A 19,861-nucleotide genomic window follows, 5' to 3' on the forward strand; every position below is an offset into this window, starting at 1 on the left:
ATTACAAACAACAGAACCTGCAAGAATGAAACTAAAATTAAAAACAGGCACAGATATTACAAAATCCTCAAAAACTATAAAGGTGAAAAGGCTCCTTACCTGTCACTAACAGATTTTTAGGGTGTTTTTTCATGGTGGAATGTGAATCTGTATAAAATCACCCCAATTTCCTAGTCCCAAAGGCTAATGGCAAAGATGATCAATTAGCACAAGAGTTAATAGCAATTAATAAAATGTGGGAGCTAATCCATCCACACTCCTAACCACACTGGGAGAGAATTTGGGAGGAGTCACTGCAGAGGTTTAAAGGACACATTTCCTGCACATCTCTGGCCATTCCAGCCAGGAGCTTTGCACATTTGAGTGGAAAATCCACAGCCAGGCCTGGGTTAGCAGGAGGATTTCAAATCAGCCCCACAGTTTTTGGGACTCCATTGGCAAAGGAATGAGTGGAAAATAAGAGTTTTAATCCCCAAGGGGCTCTGATGTTTTCCTGAGAGGCACTGAAGGACAGGGCTGAGACCCAAGTCTTGAATTATTAAGCTTTTTAGCATTAAATGGTCACAGGGAATTGAGAAAAAAAGCTAAAATGTGAAAATGAACTGGGACAGTTCTGGGGTTTGAAATTATCTGTGGTCAAAGGAAACTCAGCAGAGCCATAAACTGAGGGAATTTCACACCTTCCTTGGGATGGTCAGGAATTAATGACTATGATATGGACATTTGAAATTACCCAAAAGATTTTATTGTTTATTGCTGATCATATTCGGGCTGTGTTAGAACAACCTAAGAAAACACTGATAAGTTCTGGCTTTGGGCTTGCTGGAAAATGTCTTTAATTATTCACTTTTGGGAGCAAACATCTTTCCAAGTAATTCTGGCACAATCCCAGTGGCTCAGGGGTGAATCACTGCAAATTTTCCTGAGCAGCTCAATAATCTGAGCCAAGGGTGTCCCAGCTGATCGTGAGGAGTCACAGCCATGGAGCTGCTGCTTCAGAATCCCAAAATTCCCTCTGGGACAGAGGCTGAGGTCAGTGGGACACAGGTGGGACAGAAGGGTTTGGGACACAAGAGGAGCCACTGACTGAGCTCAGTCAACAGGACAATGGGACAGGAAATTATCTTTGAAATTCAAAATCCTGTTGTGCTTCTGACTCCAAAATCAGAAACATTCCAGGTCATCAGTGACTACAAACAACTGAAGAAGTTTATTTCAGGCCAACCGGATGTAAAGGCCAAGCCTGATAGAGAACTCAGATTGGAAATGGCACAGAAAGAAATAACTTTGTTTACAGCCGAAAATGCATTGCAGAAATTGCATTCCCCACCCTGAACAATGTAATTTAATCTAAGGCTTTGCCATGAGCTGTTTCAGCACAGAAGGACCAAGTGGTTGCTCTGATATGGAAATTAAGGCTGAGGGGAAGAAAAGCAAACATCAGTAGGGATTCTAAGTGTGGTTTGCCTTAGTGCCAAACTCTGAGCAGAGAGATGTTTGTTATCAGCAGAGTTCATCTTGATCTAAGCCTACAGGAAATGCAAACCATGCTGAAGTTTCCATTCTGCACTGCAGAGCACAGGAGAAATACATAATACTAAATAATGACATAAGTGCTCAGGGCCAAAAAGAGCCACAGAGAGGAAGAGCACGTGTTTTGGTTTCCCAAGAGATCACTCTGCCAGATATTAAACCACCTCTGAACATGGTGTGAGAGATTGTCAGTGAACTCAAACATTAAATTTTAGATAGGTTTAAGACAGGAATTATCTCCAAAATGACTGAAACTGTTCCTTCAAAGACTCAGAAGTGTGGCACGTGTAGAAGAAATGACCCAAATACTGTGAATAAAGAATTGGGAGCTCTCAAATCTGGAAACTCCCAATGAGGTTTTTGGTGAATTGACTTCACAGCATTTCTGTCTTTTAATTAATTGTCTTTTAATTGGTGCCATTTCCAGATGGCCTGAAATGTTTCCCTGTAAAAGCAGTAGTGAAAATATTGTTAAATCAAATCATTGCACACTTTGGAGCTCCTCCAGGAATGTCCTCAGCCAGAGGGTCCCATTTCATAGCAAGAACAGTGGGACAAGTCAGCAAGGCTTTGGGAATTCTGTGGGATTTACCCACTCCACATTGGCCACAGAAATGGAAAAAGGATGAATTCTATTTTTAATTTACAACTGAGTAAAATCTCTCAGGAATCCTCACTGGTTAGGGGGAAAGAGATTTCAATTCTTTGTTGAGAATAAAGATAAAACCCAGGGGCAGAGGAATAATTCAAGTCCTGTGAGCTGCTTTGTGGTCAAACCTATCAAACCTCATCCAGGCCAGGGAAAAAGGTGAGCCAGAGATCAGTAACTCCATCTGATCTTTGGATAAAACATTTACTGTGGGCATTTGTCCAGAACTGGACACAGCAGGGCAGAAATTCCACCAGGACTCAGGAGCACCTCAAGGCTCTGCCCTGACTGCTCTCCAGCCCGAGGGGAAAGGACTCTGCCAGCTGTTGTCACCCAGAGCCACACGGTGATGCTGGGCAGCATTTCATGGGGGATTTGTTCTGGAATTAAAAACACTCCAGGTCTGTGGACAATGGGATTGTTGTCCCCAAACCCAATGGGGTTCAGGGAGAAGGAGGAATAATTTTATATCTGCACTTGGATACATTTTAAAAACTGGTGTTGGGTATATTGTAATTGAAGTTGGGTGCATTTTAATTGGAGTTAGATACATTGTAATTGAACTTGGATACACTGTAATTGCAACATCTGACTGCTCTGGGTGTGTCATCATCCCATGGCAGAGTCCTTGTGACACTTTGTGCTGGGACTGCTCCAAAAAGGCACAGAATCACAAAAAAAGGGGAGACTTGATCAAGAAGAGACAATAGAAGTTTTCAGCTCCCCTAGAGGTGCTGGATGGAGCTTAAAGATTAACTAGCAGAGAGATAAAAGGGGATAAAGGCGTGCTACAGGATGATAAAGGTGCACTGAATTAGGACAGGAACAAAGAAAGAGAACTACAGTGAGAGTTTGGCCAAGTTATGGAATGAGAAGCAATTCTGAGGAAAGCTGAGCTGTAACATCAGTGAGTGCAACCACCAGAAACCCCTTTAGATGATCCTCCAGGACCATAAAAGGACTCTGAGCAGGAGGTGGATGGATGGAAATGAGTACCAGGAAAGGGTTATGAATTAGCCAGGAAATGTTCAGTAATGAATATGTGTGATCCGGGTTGGAACAAATACCCTATTCAGAAGTTCTACCCCACAAATCAGATTAAAGAAGAGATCCTCGGGTTGTGTTCAGCACCAATGAAGAAAGAACAGCTGCTTTCAAATGCTTCAGATTAGAAACATTTGTTAGAAAGGTCATTTTCGGGCTGCTTTTGGTATCATGGTCCCAGAGAGGAATCCCTGTCCTGCTCCAGCCTGGGGTCTCTCCCAGGGGACACAACCCCTCTGAAAAGCTGCTCCAGTGGTCATTCCCCACAAGTCCCACCAGCAGCCACTTCCACGGCTCTGCAGGAGCTTCTCAGGGCTCAGGGTCTCTCTCAGGTATCTCCTGCTCCACCCTGGCATCCGGCCGGGGCTCTATTCTGCTCTATTCTGGCCTCACCCACCGCAAATCCTTGGCCTCTTGCCCAGCCCAGCACAGCACCAAGAGCTGCAGTAACCTGATGTGATTTCGGAGAAATGGAGTGACCGAAAAGGCTTTCCTGCGCTGTGTGGAGCCCGCCCCTCTCTCCCATTGGCTGATTCCTCCTGTCACTCATCCTTCTCGCGTGCTGATTGGTCCGAATGGGCTATATGTACCATGCCTGGCCGTCGCCCCACAGCACTGCTCAGATGAGCTTCGTGGGTTTTAGGGAGACGTCTGTGCAATCCGGGAGCGGCGGGGGTTTCTCATCGTCTGCTCTTCAGTCTGTTGGGAAAACAGCTCTGAAGCTGCACTGGAAAATGGACTCGATATGAGTGTGCCAGCACTGCTGCTGATGTCTCAGGAGTGAGATCTTTCTTCTAAGTGGGCAGTGGGTGAAGATACGGCCAGCGGATTCTGCTCCAGTGGTGCACAGGTTGCTGGGGGTGTACACGTCCTTCGGATGCAAGATCCTGGTTATTGGAAGCAGAAGATCGACAGATTAGGGTCTGCAGAGCTGTCTCAGGTGCTAGATCCTGCTGGGCACAACCAGAGAGATTCTACCTGTGAGTCTGAAATGAGGCCAAGGGGGGATGAAGCTGTTGTTGAGATTCCCGAAGATGCCCTGGGTTCCCAGAATGGAGCAGCAACCAGAGGTACAGGACTGCATCAGCTGTCAGATCCTGCTGGGCACAGGCAGGGAGAAGCTGCTTCTCTGTTGGGGCAGAGTGAATCCCAGCCCAGGGATGGGATTGGAGAGAAGTGCCAGGATTGCCAGGATGGATCAGCAACAGGACTCATACGCAGAAACACCCTTGGAGGATATCTGGGTGACTGTAGGGCCAGCACACTGGTCTGTAGGGAGGGGACAATGGACAGTGTCAGCCCAGGAGCACAGGGCTGGCAGGGTGTTGCTGTGTCCAGGGCTATGGAAGAGGCCTGGTGCTCTGCTGGGCCCCAGCAGTGGATGGGATTGACACCCCTGGCCCTGGACAGTCCTCCTGCAGGCTGTGCCCGGCCCCTGGCTGTCCCTGTTCCTGCTGCCAGCTCAGTGAGTGGCACACGGGCTGAGGGTCCCTCCTGTGCTCCCCTGGCATTGGGTGGGGATGTGAGGGCTGGGCCTGCTCAGGACAGCTCCATCCTCACGGCCTGTGACTCTTTCCCGCTCCAGATGATAGGATCAGGTCCCGTCTCGTGCTCACCTACATTGCGCTGATTGTGCTCCTGGTCGTGGCCCTGCTTTCGGCTTTGGCGTTGTCCTTGTGTGCTATGTCAGGTAAGGAGGAGCAGCAGCCTCAGCCCAACCCCTCGGGGCATTGCGGGCTCACTGCTCCCTCACGGCCGGGATCGTCCCTCAGCCCCGCTCTGACCAATCAGCGCGCGGGAGAGCGAGGAGTGACGGCTGAATCAGCCAATCGCTGGGGCCGAGGGGGTTTGAGCGGGAAAATCAGCCAATGGGAGCTCGGGCTGCTCCGTGAGGGGAGAATGTTCAGACCTTCTGTTTGCTCTGCAGGGAGAAGCTGTGCAGACACTCCGGTTACTCCTGGCACTCCGGTTACTCCTGGCACTCCGGTTACTCCTGGCACCCCGGTTAGCTCTGACACTCCGCGGCTGCTGGCCTGTCCCGATGGCTGGGTTGGGTACCGAGGGATCTGCTACTTCCTCTCGAGGGATCACCGCTCCTGGGATCAGGCTAAGGCTCAGTGCTCTGAGCTCGAGGCCTCCCTGGCTGTGCTGAAGGACAAGGAAATGGTGAGTGAGGGGTTTGGGGTGGCTGAGGGGAGCCTGGGGAGCTCCTGGGCCAGGGGTGCAGCTCCCATTGTTTGCTCCTCTCTGCTTGCCAGGAGTTCCTGTTCCGCCACAGTGGGAGCGACGATTACTGGGTCGGGCTGCACAGACAGGACCAGTGGCTGCAGTGGGTGGATGGCAGAAACTTCAGCTCCTTGTGAGTCCTGGGGGCACAGGCAGGGCCTGGGGGGCACAGGGGCACAAGGTGTTCTCCTGAGGTTCCAGCGCTGTCTCTGCTTTTCCTTTCAGGTTTCCTGTGCTGGGCAATGCAGACTGTGTGTTCCTGGCTGAGAATAGGCTGAGGAGTGGGAGCTGCTCAAATAAGATGCAGTATATGTGCAGCAGAGCCCAAACTCAGCTGTGACAGAGGATAGAGGAAGGAGCTCCTCCACGCTGAGCAGTCAAAGGTTCATTTCTTCCCCCCAGGACAGGGATTTCCTTCCTCAGCTGCAGCGCCTGCCTTGCATTGACCCTCAGTGTCATCTCAGTGTTTGTTCTCATGATCACCTCAGTGCCTCTGCTCAGAGTCACCCGAGGTTCTGATCTCATGATCAGCTCAGTTCCTGATCTGCAGGAGATGAACCTGCAGGAGGAGGAGATGGTGAGGAAGCTGATATGTGGGTGCTTTGCTTGGGGCAGGAGGTTGCTTTATCGTTCTGCAGCCATTCCAGAACTAATCCTGTTTCTCTTGCACTGCATTTTTCTACAGTGATCTTTTCTATATATACGGATATAATGCTGTGGAAACAGATTTCAAAAACAGTCTCCTAACACTGTATTTCTACACTAATCTTGTGCATATACATTGATATATACTTCTTTGCATACAGACTATGAACAGGGGCTTCCATATGAATGTGACCTTCCTTGGTGTAAGGTAGCAATAATGCCAAGGTGTGGATTTGACCCCACAGGGACCATTTCCTTAAGAGCTGTGGGTCCCTCCTAACTCAGAGCATTCTTTGAGATGTCCCTGTGTGACCCTATCAGTATTTACAGTGCCAATACTGCTGTTGTTATTTACAGTATTATTTTATTACTTTTGCAATAAATGATAATCAAGGCCGCGCTGTCCCTCGTGTCCCCTCAGCACCTGCAGCCCTGTCCCTTGCCCTGCTGCCCCTGCTCCGGGGGCTTCAGTTGAGCCAGAGCCTCTTCCCAGTGCTCCCAGTGCTCCCAGTCTGCCCGTGCAGCCTCCAGCAGCCAGCGAGGCCTTCAGCTGGGCCGGCAGAGAGGAGCTGCTGGAGCTCCCGAATCAGTTTGGTTCCGTTTCTCCTTCCCAGCCTGGGGAACAACGATTTGGGAGTTTTCTGCCCAAAGCCTGTCCGTTCCTCCGCTCAGCCCAAGGGGTTTGGGGAGATTTTGGCTTTTTGGGGGAAATCAAAGCGATGGGGGGCTGAGGGAGATCGTCCCTCACAGCAGCTCTGGCCAATCAGCGCGCGAGAACGAGGAGTGGCGGGAGATTCAGCCAATGGGAGCTAAGGCGGGCTTTGCGCAGGGTATATAAAGGCGTCCCTGAGGTGGGAGCAGCTCCTCAGGCATTCTCAAAATGTCGGGGAATGAACGGTCCCGGAATGTTCCGGCAGGAGGCCAAGGAATCGCTGCTGCCCTGAACCGGCGGGAGCTCGGTGTGACCTGGAGCTGCAGGTCCAGCTCGGTGTGAGCTGTGGGTGAGGCTGGGATGGAGCAGGGACTCCCCTGCAGCCCCGGCAGGAGCCCAGGCCGGAGCAGGGGATGCCTGAGAGAGACCCTGAGCCATGGGAAGCTCCTGCAGAGCCATGGAAGTGGCTGCTGGCGGCTGCATAAGTACAGAATGGGCAACATGGGACAGAGGAAATGCAGGGACGTGGTGCCCGCGGGTGAAATGTCGCTCCTCGGCGCTGTCAGGGGAGGAGCAGAGAGGCATCGGTGCGAAGTAAAGGGAATAGAGCCGAGGCTGGAGCTGTGGAAGGCAGTGGGGTTGGCCGTGGGGCAGCCGCGATTTTGCTTTCCAGCTCTGGAAGGAAGAGCTGTGTGATCCCTCATGGAAGGAAGGCCCGGCCTGAAGGAGACGGGCGGGGTGGGAAGGACAGAAAAGATAAAAAATACAATAAGCTGTAATAAACAGAGCCGCCCTGAGGAGCACCTCCGCCCCCGCCCGGGCATTGAAGGAGCCTCAGCGAGAGACTGGCGAGCTGCGAGTGCAAGAAAAGATAAAATAAATAATCTAAAAGCTGCACCGAGGGCTCTCGGCCGCCTCGCGTCCCTGAAGGAGCCGCAGCGAGGGACCAGCGAGCTGCGAGTGCAAGAAAAGATAAAAATAAAATAAAGAATCTAAAAGCTGCACCGAGGGGTTTGTGCCGCCCCAGATCCCTGAAGGAGCCGCAGAACCCGCGGAGCCCACAAACCCCAGAAATTCTCTCCCAGGCACTATAAACCCTTTTCAGGAAGGTTTTATGCCGTGACTCTCCCAGCGAGCAGCGACATCTCAGCCGCCGGGCGGGGATTGCAGCGGCGGGGGAAGTGCTGGAGGGGAATTTGGGGAGAGCAGAGCTTTGGGCTCTGCCGGAGCAGATCGGAGCGATCAGAGTTCACCTCCAGCACTGCCTGCGGGTTCTGTCAGCTGTTATGGGGAGGAGGATCAGCATTTGCAGCTCTTTAACTTCAGGAGAGCACAGTTCTCGTTTGACTCTCCCAGAGCACTCAGACCTTTCCAACCCCTCACTGACCCCAGCAGGGTCAATGTGCTCCCATTTCCCTCCCAGGGTCTCTCGGACTTTTCTCCTGGAGAAAAACCTCACAGCAGCAGCTCTGGGCCATGCTGACGGCAACAGCCAAAGAATCCCAAATGTGATGGCAATTCACTGTCGGAGTAAATGTTGTACTTTTATTCCAGTAAAAAAATGTAAGAGTAAATTTACTGTTCCAGCCTAGCCCTGAGGTGATGACTGAAGGTCTTGTGATTGATGCCTTGGGGCAGATTCCAGTGAAACAACTTGGAATATACAAACTGTATTCTTAGTTTATATAAGAATATAAGAAGTATTTATCTAAGGCAGAAGCCTCGCCGAACTTTGCAGCCAGGGAAACACAATTTTAGGGGTTTTGCTCTTTGTTGATGATGTGGTTTGAACACAGCAGAGAGCAGAGGCAGGAAATGTCACCGTCCAGTTGTGCAGGTGGCTGTGCAGTGACAGCAGCAGCTTCCACATCCCCCCCGAGTGTCTCTCCAGCCCCCAGCTCAGAGTTTGGTGGCTTCTTTCTGGCAGATCCACTGCAACGTTGTGCTGCAAATCTCAGAGCTGATCATATCCCCCATGACTGTCCCACATTCTCCAGGGTGCTCCTCAAGCTGGAACCTGCAGGGACAGGATATAGCCTGGGTCACCCCTGGAGTCCCTCAGGTGACATTGGGGTGTTTGTGTCCCCTGACCCCCAGTGCTCACCGGTTTCTGTCCAGGCTGGAGCCATTCACCCACATCCAACCTTTCCCAGCTTCAGGCAACCACAGCCCAACCCAGAAGCTGCGTTTGAATTTCTGCAGGGATTCATTGAGGAATTCCTGGTGGAAGAAGAAACGGTGACCTGATGGCCATGGATTGTCACCCCAAAATGGGCTCTGTGCTCAGCCCAGAACTGAGACCCAATGTGTCCCTCAGAGGCACCCGGGGGTGACACGGGGAGGGGCTGATCTTGGGATTTTGGGAACCTCCTCACCCTTCCCATGGTGTCACCAGCCCTCCAGTCCATCCCACCTCCCTGACCCCATCATTCACTCACCAGCTCATTCTGATCCCACGGCAGCAGCAGCGTCGCCCCGTGATCTCTGCACTCCTCCTGGCTCTTCTCCCAAGGGTTCTGTCCAGTGGAAACCCAGTAGCACTTGGTGCCTCCCAGTGTCCAACCCTGAGGGCAAATCCTGCATCCCTGAGCCGCTGGAAAATGAGATCAGAGCTGGGTTATGTCACCAAGTCCCCACTGCATCCCCCGCAGAACCAGAGAAGCACCATAGTTTAATTCCGGTTTGATTAGTTTGTTTCATTCCCATTTGCTCCCCGGGAACACCCTGAGCTGCCCTTGGGGCTCCGATCTGGGTGTGCCATGAGATTTTGGGAAGCTTTTTGGAACAGAGACACCTCAGAGTTGTTACCTAGTGGTTGTGATGGGCAGAAAACTTCCCTGAGCTCCTGGAGGAATGTTTCCCGGACGCTGTTGATATCCCCAACATTCCCATTCCCGATTTTGCAGCTTCCCTGGTTCTCCGGCTGCCTGAGCAGAGCTGCAGAGGAAGGAAAGAGAGCTGAGCAGTGACAGCACCTTGCCAGCCCCAAACTGTGCAGCCCTGAGCTGCCCCTGCTCAGAGCTGTCCCCACCCACGGTGGCTTCGTGCCGGTGACAGGATGTGGCCCCTCGAGGTGTCACCGCGGCTCTGGTGCCACCTCCGAGAGCCGCAGAGCCTCTGTCCCCCTCGTGCAGCGCCGAGGCTCTGAGGCCAGGCTGAGGAGCTGCTCAGCACCCCCTGCCCCACACGGGCACAGCTGGCAGCCCTGGGTTTGGGGGGGTTTCCCCCAGCCCTGCCCCTCTGGGGGTCTCCCCGACATCCAGCAGCCATCGGGGTCTCCCTGCCGCCTGCCCGGGGGGGTTTGGGGGTGCTGGGGGTGACAACAGCCATGTCCCAGCAGCTGGGCACGGGGCTGCTGGAATGGTGGCTCTGGGTGAGCCCGAGTTCAGCCCGGGGCTGTCCGACCCACCCGAGACATTTTCCCCATGGCCACACAACCCCCCGGGTCACCTCCCCGCTGTCAGGCTGTCCCCGTGTCCCCCCGTGTCCCCCCTGTCCCCTCCCCACACTCACACGAGCAGCCCAGAGCCACCACGGCCACTCCCAGCAGGACATTCCCGGTCCAGCCAGCCCCGAGCGCCACGCGGTGCCACCGAGGACAGCCTGGAGCTGCAGGGGACAGAGGGGACAGCAGGTCGCATGGTGTCACCCTACAGATTTGGGTTGTTTTGTCCCCAAAAGCAGCTCAGAGCCTGGCAGCTCCCAGGGTTCAAACCTCGATGGGTTTTTCCCTGCAGAGTTACTCACAGCAGGAATTAAACCTTTTAATTAATGGTTATATCTTGTGATCTTTGAGGTCTTTCCCAACCCAAACGGTTCTGATTCTTCTGCTGATTTTTCTCCACAAGGAAACCCAAACTGGAGTCAGCAGGACAAAGGATGAGGCACAAGCAGCAGTAGAAGGAAACAAAGCAGGAACGCCCAGAAGCTCAGGGAAGATGGACAAGGAGCATCAAGAGCTGGATGAGGATTTCCAAAGGCATCAGCTGCCCTTCAGCATGGCAGGGCTGCAGAATTGGGGCAGATTTGGGGCTTTTGCTCCAATCAGTGACCCCTAGAAAGAACAAACCCCTGAAATGGCAATTGGTGTGGAGTTCAGTTAGCCCAGCTCAGCCTCTCCACGCAGAGATGAAGCTCAAACAGGAGCCTGGGGCAGTCAGGGCTTAAAAATCATCCTACAAACCCAGCTTTGAGCTGAAGAGGATGAGGAGGTGAAGCAGTGCCTGAGCACCAAAGCCATTCCACCCCAAAAGCAGCCCCAGCATCCCCCAGTTCCTGTCCCCCACCCACCTGGGGGTCCCCAGAGGGGCTGAACCCCTTTACCTGCACCCTGCAGGGCTGAGGATCTCCCTGCAGCCCCCTGCTTGCTCCGTCGGTCCAACACCATGTAGCCTTCTTCATCCTCCATGTCCCTGCAGAGCTTGGGGACAGCTTGGGGACACAGTTTGGGGACACAGCGTGGGGACACTGGGTGGGGACAGTGTGGGGACACTGCGCTGGTGGCTCAGAGGAGGGGACAGGAAGCCAAAGCATCTCTGACCGCTGGACTGGAGCTTCCTGCCCTCATCACAACCCTGACACCCCGGGGAGGGGCTGGGAGGGGTGGGATTTTGTCTCCAGGGGAAGGAAAATCAAGATTTTGGGTTTGTCCCCATGGGGGAAAGGAAAATTGGGATTTGAGGTTTGTCCCCATGGGGGAAAGGACAGGGAGTTGTGGCAGGAGGTGCTGCTGGAGAAAAAGCCACCCTGGCTGCCCTAAAATGGTGAAAATAGAAGAGCAGGAGGTTGGCCCTGATCTCTGAGAGGTGAGAATTGATAAAATGTCATTGAGGGAGAAATGAAACATTGGCAAATTGATCAATGAAATGCCAGAGGTGTCTGAAAATGGACAGAAAATGTTTTGTGGAGCTGCCAGCTTTGCTTTCCCAGCCCTGAGTGTAGAAATTTATTGAGTCAGTGTTCATTGGGCCAAAGTTGAGCAAAACCTCAGTATTCAGTTTTCCTATTATTCCTTTCCTAACTAGATGTCTTAACTGGAGCTGCTGTTCTGCTGAGAACTTTATTTTTGGGTTGCTCCAGTCTGTTGATAAGCTGAGCTCACCAGACCTCACCTGGTGGAACAATACCCTGGAAAAAAACCCTAAAATTCTTTTTTCTGAGGTAAACACAGAGCCCTTTGACTGCAGTTATACAAAATTTTTAACATGGTACGTTTTCCAACAGTGTTATTTATTGTATTATTTGTTGCTTTTGCAATAAAATTAGTGTTTCCGCCCTGCTGTCTCTCGTGTCCCCTCAGTGCCAACAGCTCTGTCCCTTGGATGGGGAGGAAGAAGAGGAGGGAAGAGCGGGATGGGGATGAAGAAGAGGAGGAGGAGGAGGAGAGAAGGATGGAGATGAAGAAGAAGAGGAAGAAGAGGGATGGGGAGGAAGAAGAAGAGGAGGAGGAGGAAGAAGAGGGATGGGGATGAAGAAGAGAAGAGCAGGATGGGGATGAGGATGGATATGGAGAAAGAGGAGGAGGAAGAGGAGGAGAAAGGGAAGAGGATGAAGATGAAGGGAAAGAGGAGGAGAGAGGGATGAGGATGAAGATGGAGATGAGGAGGAGGAGGAAGAGAGCAGGATGAGGATGAAGAGGAGGAGAGCAGGATGAGGAAGAGGAGGAGGAGAGTGGAATGAAGATGAAGACAGAGACGAGGAGGAAGAGGAGAGAGGGCTGAAGATGGAGAAAGAGAAAAGGAAGAGGAGGAGAGAGAGATGAGGATGAAAATGAAGAAAGAGGAGGAGGAGGAAAGAGCAGGGTGGGGATGAAGAAGCGGAAAAGGAGGAGGAAAGAGGGATGAGGATGAAGATGAAGGAGGAGGAAGAGGAAGAAGAGGAAAAGGGGGAGGATGAAGATGAGGAAGAGGAAGATGAGGAAGAGGAGGAGGATGAAGACGAAAGGAAGAGGAGGAGGAGAGAGGGATGAGGATGAGATGAAGCTGAAGAGGAGGAGAGCGGGATGAGGATGAAGATGAAAATGAAGGAGGAGGAGGACGAAAAGGAGGAAGAGGAGGAGGAAGAGGAGGAGGAAGCTCCGCCGGCTCAGGGGCTGAACTTCCTGGGTCAGCCGCAGCTCCTCCATCCGGATTCCGGGCGGAGCTGCGGAGCTTCCCGGGCCGGGGAGACCCTCGGGGGTCTTTGGGGGTCTTTGGGGCTCCGGATACCTCTGAGACCCCCGGGAAAGGAGGAGGAGGAGGAGGAAGAGGAGGAGGAGGAGGAAGAAGAAGCATCATGCAGGAGAATTACGAGTCGCTGATCCTGCTGGGTGAGGCGGGGGGCTGCGACCCCCGAAATCATCCCCCAAAAAATCGGAATTTCCTAAAAATCAACCCCAAAATACCCCATTAAGAATCTCCCCCCCAAAAAACCCCCCAAAAATCACACAAAAAAGCTCAAAAATCCTAAAAATCTGGGATAAAATCAGGCACTGTGCAGAACTGGGAGTGTCTGATCCCGCTGGGTGAGGAGGGGGCTGAGACCCTCGAAATCAACCCCAAATTATCCCCAAAAATCGGAATTTTCGGAAAAAAACAACCCCAAAAAATCCACCCCTAAAAAAAAACCCCAAAATTCCCACAAAACAAAGAAACAAACAAAAAAAATTCCCACGAAATAGCCCAAAAAATCTAAAAAATCTGGGGTAAAACCCCACAAAATTGCCATCCCCAAAATAATCCCCAAAAATAATTCCCCAAAAAGAAATCCCCCAAAATAATCCCTCCGCAAAAAAATCTGGGATGAAATCCGGTATGATTTTAAATTAAAATTTTTGAGGAAACCCAAATCGAGATGTAATTAACCTGATTTTGGGGGTTTTTTTGGGTTTTATTTGAAGGGGTTTTTTGGGGTTTTCAGGATAGATTTCCCCATTCTAAATGGAGCCATAACAAACCCGATTTTGGGGTTTTTTTGGGTTTTTTGGGAGTATTTTTGGGGCAGATTTCCCATTCCCATTAGACCCATAACCAACCAAATTTTGGGATTTTTCTGATGTTTTTTGGGTTTTTTTTAAATCAGATTTCCCCATTCCCAACAGACCCATAACAATCAAATTTTGGTGGTTTTTTGGGGTTTTTTTTGTTTTCTTGGGATTATTTTGGGGCAGATTTCCCTGTTCCAAACAGACCCATAACCAACCAAATTTTGGGATTTTTCTGATTTTTTTTGGGGTTTTTTTGGATCAGATTTCCCCATTCCCAACCCCAACATCGTTTCCCGGCTGGAGCCTGAGGAGGATCTGGGAATTCCTGACCCCAATGACTCCAAGGAGTGGGAAATCCTCAGGGTTGTCCTTGCAGGTGAGCTCTGACCTTTTTTAACCTTTTTTACCTTTTTGGGGTTCCTTTCCCCCTTTTTCACCTTTTTTCCCCTTTTCCCCCTTTTTTTCCCCTTTTTCCCAAATTCCAGGATTCCCTTTTCCCCTTTTTCCTCCATTCTGGGATCCTCTTTTTCCCCTTTTTCCCCCTTTTGCTTTTATCCTTTTTCCCCTTTTTCCCCTTTTTCCCATTTTCCCCCTTTTTTCCCCCTTTTTCCCAAATTCCAGGATTCCCTTTTCCCCTTTTTCCCCCATTGTGGGATCCTCTTTTCCCCCATTTTTCCCCTTTTTCCCCTTTTTCCTTCCATCCTTTTTCCCCTTTTTCCTTCCATCCTTTTTCCCCTTTTTCCCTTTTTCCTTCTATCCCTTTTTCCCCATTCCCAAAATCCCCTTTTTCCCCCCAATCCCTTATTTTTTTCCCTTTTTTTCCCAATCCCAGGATTCCCTTTTTCCCCTTTTTCCCCCAATGCCCTTTTTCCCATTCCCGAAATTTCCTTTTTCCCCTTTTTCCCACAATCCCTTATTTTTTTCCCTTTTTTCCCCAATCCCAGGATTCCCTTTTTCCCCATTTCCCCCAATCCCCTTTTCCCCCAATCTCAGAATCCTTTTTTTCCCCAAATCCCTTTTTCCCCTTTTTCCTTCCATCCTTTTTCCCCTTTTTCCTTCCATTACTTTTTCCCCATTCCCAAAATCCCCTTTTTCCCCCCAATCCCTTATTTTTTTCCCTTTTTTTCCCAATCCCAGGATTCTCTTTTTCCCCTTTTTCCCCTTTTTCCCAATCCTTTTTCCCCCCAATCTCAGAATCCCCTTTTCCCCCAATCCCTTTTTCCCCTTTTCCCCCTTTTTCCCCCATTTCCTTCCATTTTTTCCCCTTTTTCCCCAATCCCAAAATCCCCTTTCCCTCCAATCCCAAAATTCCCTTTCCCCACCCTAATTTCACCCAATTTCCCCCAATTTCCCCCAAAATTTCCCCCAATTTGCCCCAATTTCTCCCCAATTCCTCCCAATATCCTCCAATTTCTCTCTGCAATTTCTTTTCAATTTCTTTGCAATTTCTTTGCAATTTCTCTCAATTTCTTTGCAATTTCACCCCAAATTAACCCAAAATCCCAAATTTTCCCCCCAATTTCCCCCAGACTCCACCCCGAGCGAGGAGGATGATGAAGATGAAGATGATGAAGATGAAGATCCTGAACTCCAAATCTTCCTCTCCAGGGAAACCCCAACCCCAAACCTGCCCTTCCCCCCCTTCCCCTCCCCCTGGGACCCCCAGGGACCCCAAAATTCCCTAAATTTAACCCCCAGGGGTCGCGGGGGGAGGAGAGGGCGTGGCAGGGCGGGGCCAGGGCGTGGCAGGGCGGGGCGTGGGCGTGGCCGGGGAGGGAAAAATTTGGGGGAAATGGGGTGGAAAAATGGGGAAATCGGGTGGAAAAATCAGGAAAAAGGGTGGAAAAACGGTGGGGAAGAAGGAGGGGAAATGGGGTGGGAAAATGGGGGAAAAGGGAAAAAGGGGTGGGAAAACTGGGGGGAAAGAGGAGGAAAAACGAGGTGGAAAAATGGGGAAGAAAGAGGGGAAATGGGGTGGGGAAGCTGCGGGGAAAAAGGGAAAAGAGGCAGAAAAACGGGGTGGAAAAATCGGGAAAAGGGGAAAAGCGGGTGGGAAAACGGGGAGGAAAAAGGCAAAACGAGGTGGAAAAACGGGGAGGAAAAAGGAGGAAAAACGGGGTGGAGAAATGAGGAAAAAGGAAGAAAAGCAGGGTGGGAAAATGGGGAGGAAAAGGGAAAAATTGGGTGGAAAAATCGGTTAGAAAAAGCTTACAAATGCCCCGAGTGTGGGAAAGGATTCACGAGAAGCTCCAACCGCAACGCTCACCAGCGGCGCCACTGTGGTCACTCTGGAGTGACCACTGACCACTCCGGACACTCTGGACAGGGGTTTGGTCACTCTGGAGTGACCACTGACCACTCTGGACACTCTGGACAGGGGTTTGGTCACTCTGGAGTGACCACTGACCACTCTGGACACTCTGGACAGGGGTTTGGTCACTCTGGACTGACCAGTGGTCACTCTGGACAGGGCTGTGGTCACTCTGGGGAGGGTTATGGTCACTCCAAAGTGACCTTCGGACACTCCGGACAGGGGTTTGACCACTTCCCACTGACCACTGAGCACTCCGGACAGGGCTGGGGTCACTCTGAAGTGACCACTGAACACTCTGGACAGGGTTGTGGTCACTCTGGGGAGGGGTGTGGTCACTCCAAAGTGACCTTTGGGCACTGCAGGCAGGGCTGTGACCACTCTGGACACTGCTGTGGTCACTCCAGCCACTGCGGACACTCTGGACAGTGCTGTGGCCACTCTGGACAGGGGTTTGACCACCTGAAAGTGCCCTTTGGCCACTCTGGACAGTGTTGTGGTCACTCTGGGGAGGGCTGTGGTCACTCTGGACAGGGGTTTGACCACGCTGGACAGGGCTGTGGTCATTCCAAAGTGACCACTGGGCACTCTGGACAGTGCTGTGGTCACTCTGGGGAGGGTTGTGGTCACTCTGGGGAGGGGTTTGGCCACTCTGGACAATGCTATGGTCACTCTGGACAAGGGTTTGACCACTCTGGGCAAGGCTTTGGCCACCTGGCATTGTCCCTCGGTCACTCTGGACAGTGCTGTGGTCACTCTGGACAGTGCTGTGGTCACTCCAGACTGACCATTGGTCACTCCGGCCACTGTGGGAAGTGTGGGAAGGGTTTGGGGTGGAGCTCGGGGGTGGCTGAGGAGAAACCCTATAGCTGTGGGGACAATGGGGACAAACCCCACACCTTTGGGGACAAACCCCACACCTGTGGGGACAATGGGGACAGCAGGCAAAGTGTCACCTGCAGCTCAGCTTCCCTCAAACATCACCAAGAGGAGGAGGAGGAGGAAGGGAGGAAGAGGAAGAGGAGGAGGAAGAAGCTGCTGCCCTGCTGGCGCTGTGGGGACAATGGGGACAAACCCTATGGCTGTGGGGACAAACAATCCCACACCTTTGGGGACAATGGGGACAAGCCCCAGACCTGTGGGGACAAACCCCCCACCTTTGGGGACAATGGGGACAAACCCTACAACTGTGTGAACGAACCTTACACCTGCGGGGACAAACCCCACACCTTTGGGGACAAATCCTACACCTGTGGGGACAAACCCTGCCGCTGCGGGGACAACGGGGACAAACCCTGTGCTTGTGAGGACAATGAGGACAAATCCCAGAGCTTTGGGGACAATGGGGACAAACCCCAGAGCTTTGGGGACAATGGGGACAAACCCCAGAGCTTTGGGGACAATGGGGACAAATCTCACACCTTTGGGGACAAACGGCGCACCTTTGGGGACAGTAAGGACAAATCCCAGAACTTTGGGGACAATAAGGACAAATCCCAGAGCTTTGGGGACAATGGGGACAAATCTCACACCTTTGGGGACAAACGGCGCACCTTTGGGGACAATGAGGACAAATCCCAGAGCTCTGGGGACAATGGGGACAAACGGCGCACCTTTGGGGACAATGGGGACAAACCCCACACCTTTGGGGACAATGGGGACAAGCGGCACACCTTTGGGGACAATGGGGACAAGCGGCACACCTGCGGACACTGCGGGAAAGGTTTCCGGAGCAGCTCTGCTCTCCTTCGGCACCAGCGGCTGCACCTGGGATAGGAACCGAACCGAACCGGGAATTCCACCGGGACCGGGATATCCTACTGGGACCGGGACCGGGAATCCCACCGGGACCAGAACATTCCAGAAACGGAACCGAACCGGGAATCCCACCGAGACCGGGACCTGGACCGCGATATCCCACCTGGACCAGAACCGGAACCAGATCCGGGAATCCCACCGAGACCGGGATATCCCACCGGGACCAGAACCCTCCAGAATCGGGAATTCCACCGAGACCGGGATATCCCACCGGGACCAGAACCTACCGGAACCGGGACTGGGAATTCCACCGAGACCGGGATATCCCACCGGGACCTGGACCGGGATATCCCACCGAGACCGGGATATCCCACTGGGACCTTGCAGAACCGGAACCAGAACCGGGAATTCCACCGAGACCGGGATATCCCACCGGGACCAGAACCTTCCAGAACCGGAACCAGAACAGGGAATCCCACCGGGACCTGGACTGGGATATCCCACGAGGACCGGAACCTTCCAGAAACGGAACCGGGACTGGGAATCCCACCGAGACCGGGACCTGGACCGGGATATCCCAGCGGGACCAGAACCTTCCAGAAACGGAACCGGGAATCCCACCGAGACCGGGATATCCCACCGGGACCAGATCCGGGAATCCCACCGAGACCGGGATATCCCACTGGCACCGGGACCTTCCAGAACCGGGACCGGGACTGGGAATTCCACCGAGACCGGGATATCCCACCAGGACCGGAACCGGGACCTTCCAAAACCGGGACAGAGAGCAGGAATTCGTCTGGAAATGGAACTGGGAATTCCTCTGGAACCGAGACCTGGATCGGAACCGGGATATCCCACCGGGACCTTCCAGAACCGGAACCGGGACTGGGAATCCCACCGAGACCGGGACCTGGACCGGGATATCCCACCGGGACCGGGATCCTCTAAAACCGGGAGCTGTTCAGAACCGGAACCGGGAATTCCCTCGGAACCGAACCTCTCCAAAACCGGGAGCCTTTCGGAACCGGGAGGGTTTGAGAAGCCGAACCGGGACCGGGAGATCTCCCTGGAACCGGGATCGGAACCTTCCAAAAGCGGGACCGGGACTGGGAATTCCTTGGGAAACGGGACTGGGATCGGAACCGGAATATCCCACCGGGACCCTTCGGAACCGGGACCGGGACCAGGACCGGGATATCCCACTGGTACCAGGAGCCTGGAAAAACGGGACAGGGAATTCCGCTGGAAACGGGACCGGAACCGGGTCTGGGAATTCGTTTGGAAACGGGACCGGGAGCTCTTCAGAACCGGGAATTCCGCTGGAAACGGGACCGAGATCCTCCAAATCTGGGAGTTCTTCGGAACCGGGACAGGGACCGGGAATTCTGCTGGAAACGGGACCGGAACCGGGACAGGGAGCAGGATATCCCACCGGGACTGGGATCCTCCAGAACCGGGAATTCTGCTGGAAATGAGACCAGAATTCTCCAAAATCGGGAGCTTTTTGGGACCGGAACCGGGACTGGGATATCCCTCTGGAAACGGAATGGGAATCTTCCAGAACCTTCCAGAACCAGGATTGGGAATTCCTTCGGAACCAGAAACAGAACCGGAATCCTCCAGAAATGACACCGAGAGCACTTCGGGACCGGTGGGAGAAGAACCGAAATCCTTCCGGTACCAGAACCCCAAAATGACCCCAAAATAGCCCCAAAATGTCCCTAAAATATCCCCAAAATGACCCCTAGGGTGCCCCAAAAATTAGCCCAAAACGACCCCCCGGGGTGACCCCAAAGTGCCCCAAAAATGTCCCCAAAATGTCCCCAAAATGTCCCCAAATCTTTTCCCGCGCAGTAAAGAATTTTGCAATTTTGCGGCTCTTTGGGATTTTTGCCTCCAAATCCCAAATTTGGGATTTTTTTTGGGGAAAAAAGGGTTGTCGAGGATGGGGGGGAGGTGAGAAAAATAGGGGAATGGCTGTGGGTGGATTTTGGGTGGTTTTGGGGGGGGTTTTGGGGTGAAATTGCGGAGAAATTGGGGTGAAAATGGGAGGAAATTGCGGAGAAATTGAGAAGA

The 19,861-nt window shown here is 52.4% G+C and overlaps 3 protein-coding genes and 2 long non-coding RNA genes across 12 annotated transcripts in view; 3 read left to right on the forward strand and 2 right to left on the reverse strand.

Moving 5' to 3' along the window:
* LOC146421593 (uncharacterized) overlaps positions 1 to 12,032 on the forward strand; it is a 34,624-nt gene extending 22,592 nt beyond the window's left edge. The window contains exons 4-6 of one of the 4 annotated variants that reach the window (XM_085047271.1): positions 5,154 to 5,392; positions 5,485 to 5,585; positions 5,678 to 6,493. In XM_085047271.1, coding sequence (XP_084903397.1) covers positions 5,154 to 5,392; positions 5,485 to 5,585; positions 5,678 to 5,792 — 455 coding nt within the window. In that variant the 3' untranslated portion in view covers positions 5,793 to 6,493. Of the gene's footprint in view, positions 1 to 5,153; positions 5,393 to 5,484; positions 5,586 to 5,677; positions 6,494 to 11,773 lie in introns of those variants that run through there. The other 3 variants (XR_014848643.1, XM_085047273.1, XM_085047272.1) reach the window with 3 other exon arrangements.
* Positions 8,410 to 11,634, reverse strand: LOC146421596 (killer cell lectin-like receptor subfamily B member 1B allele A). The gene is made up of 6 exons (XM_085047302.1): positions 11,073 to 11,634; positions 10,263 to 10,358; positions 9,558 to 9,686; positions 9,188 to 9,342; positions 8,854 to 8,969; positions 8,410 to 8,766 (listed from the first exon to the last, which is right to left on the reverse strand). Exons 1-6 carry the CDS (start codon positions 11,155 to 11,157, stop codon positions 8,649 to 8,651), a joined length of 699 nt encoding a protein of 232 aa, XP_084903428.1. The 5' UTR covers positions 11,158 to 11,634; the 3' UTR covers positions 8,410 to 8,648.
* Positions 12,033 to 12,828: 796 nt separating the features above from the next.
* Positions 12,829 to 15,489, forward strand: LOC146421597 (uncharacterized). Its single transcript, XR_014848653.1, has 3 exons — positions 12,829 to 13,056; positions 13,976 to 14,089; positions 15,243 to 15,489. It is a non-coding gene; the product is annotated as an uncharacterized LOC146421597 (long non-coding RNA).
* A 138-nt stretch (positions 15,490 to 15,627) lies between these two features.
* LOC146421598 (uncharacterized) lies at positions 15,628 to 17,934 on the forward strand. Of its 5 annotated transcripts, none has more exons than XM_085047213.1 (2): positions 15,628 to 17,225; positions 17,379 to 17,870. In XM_085047213.1, the coding sequence occupies exons 1-2, from the start codon at positions 15,683 to 15,685 to the stop codon at positions 17,798 to 17,800; spliced, it is 1,965 nt and encodes a 654-aa protein (XP_084903339.1). In that variant the 5' UTR covers positions 15,628 to 15,682; the 3' UTR covers positions 17,801 to 17,870. The 5 variants fall into 5 exon arrangements, with proteins under 5 accessions (XP_084903339.1, XP_084903337.1, XP_084903336.1 ...); XM_085047211.1 differs by having other exon boundaries at positions 15,629 to 17,225; positions 17,319 to 17,870; XM_085047210.1 differs by having other exon boundaries at positions 15,631 to 17,130; positions 17,182 to 17,870.
* Positions 17,935 to 18,039: 105 nt separating this feature from the next.
* LOC146421599 (uncharacterized) lies at positions 18,040 to 18,939 on the reverse strand. The gene is made up of 3 exons (XR_014848659.1): positions 18,549 to 18,939; positions 18,163 to 18,227; positions 18,040 to 18,065 (listed from the first exon to the last, which is right to left on the reverse strand). It is a non-coding gene; the product is annotated as an uncharacterized LOC146421599 (long non-coding RNA).
* Positions 18,940 to 19,861: the final 922 nt, after the last annotated feature.

This window comes from Lichenostomus cassidix, unplaced genomic scaffold (assembly GCF_008360975.1).
Source record: "Lichenostomus cassidix isolate B80296 unplaced genomic scaffold, HeHo_3.0 HiC_scaffold_33, whole genome shotgun sequence".
Lineage (NCBI taxonomy): Eukaryota > Metazoa > Chordata > Aves > Passeriformes > Meliphagidae > Lichenostomus > Lichenostomus cassidix.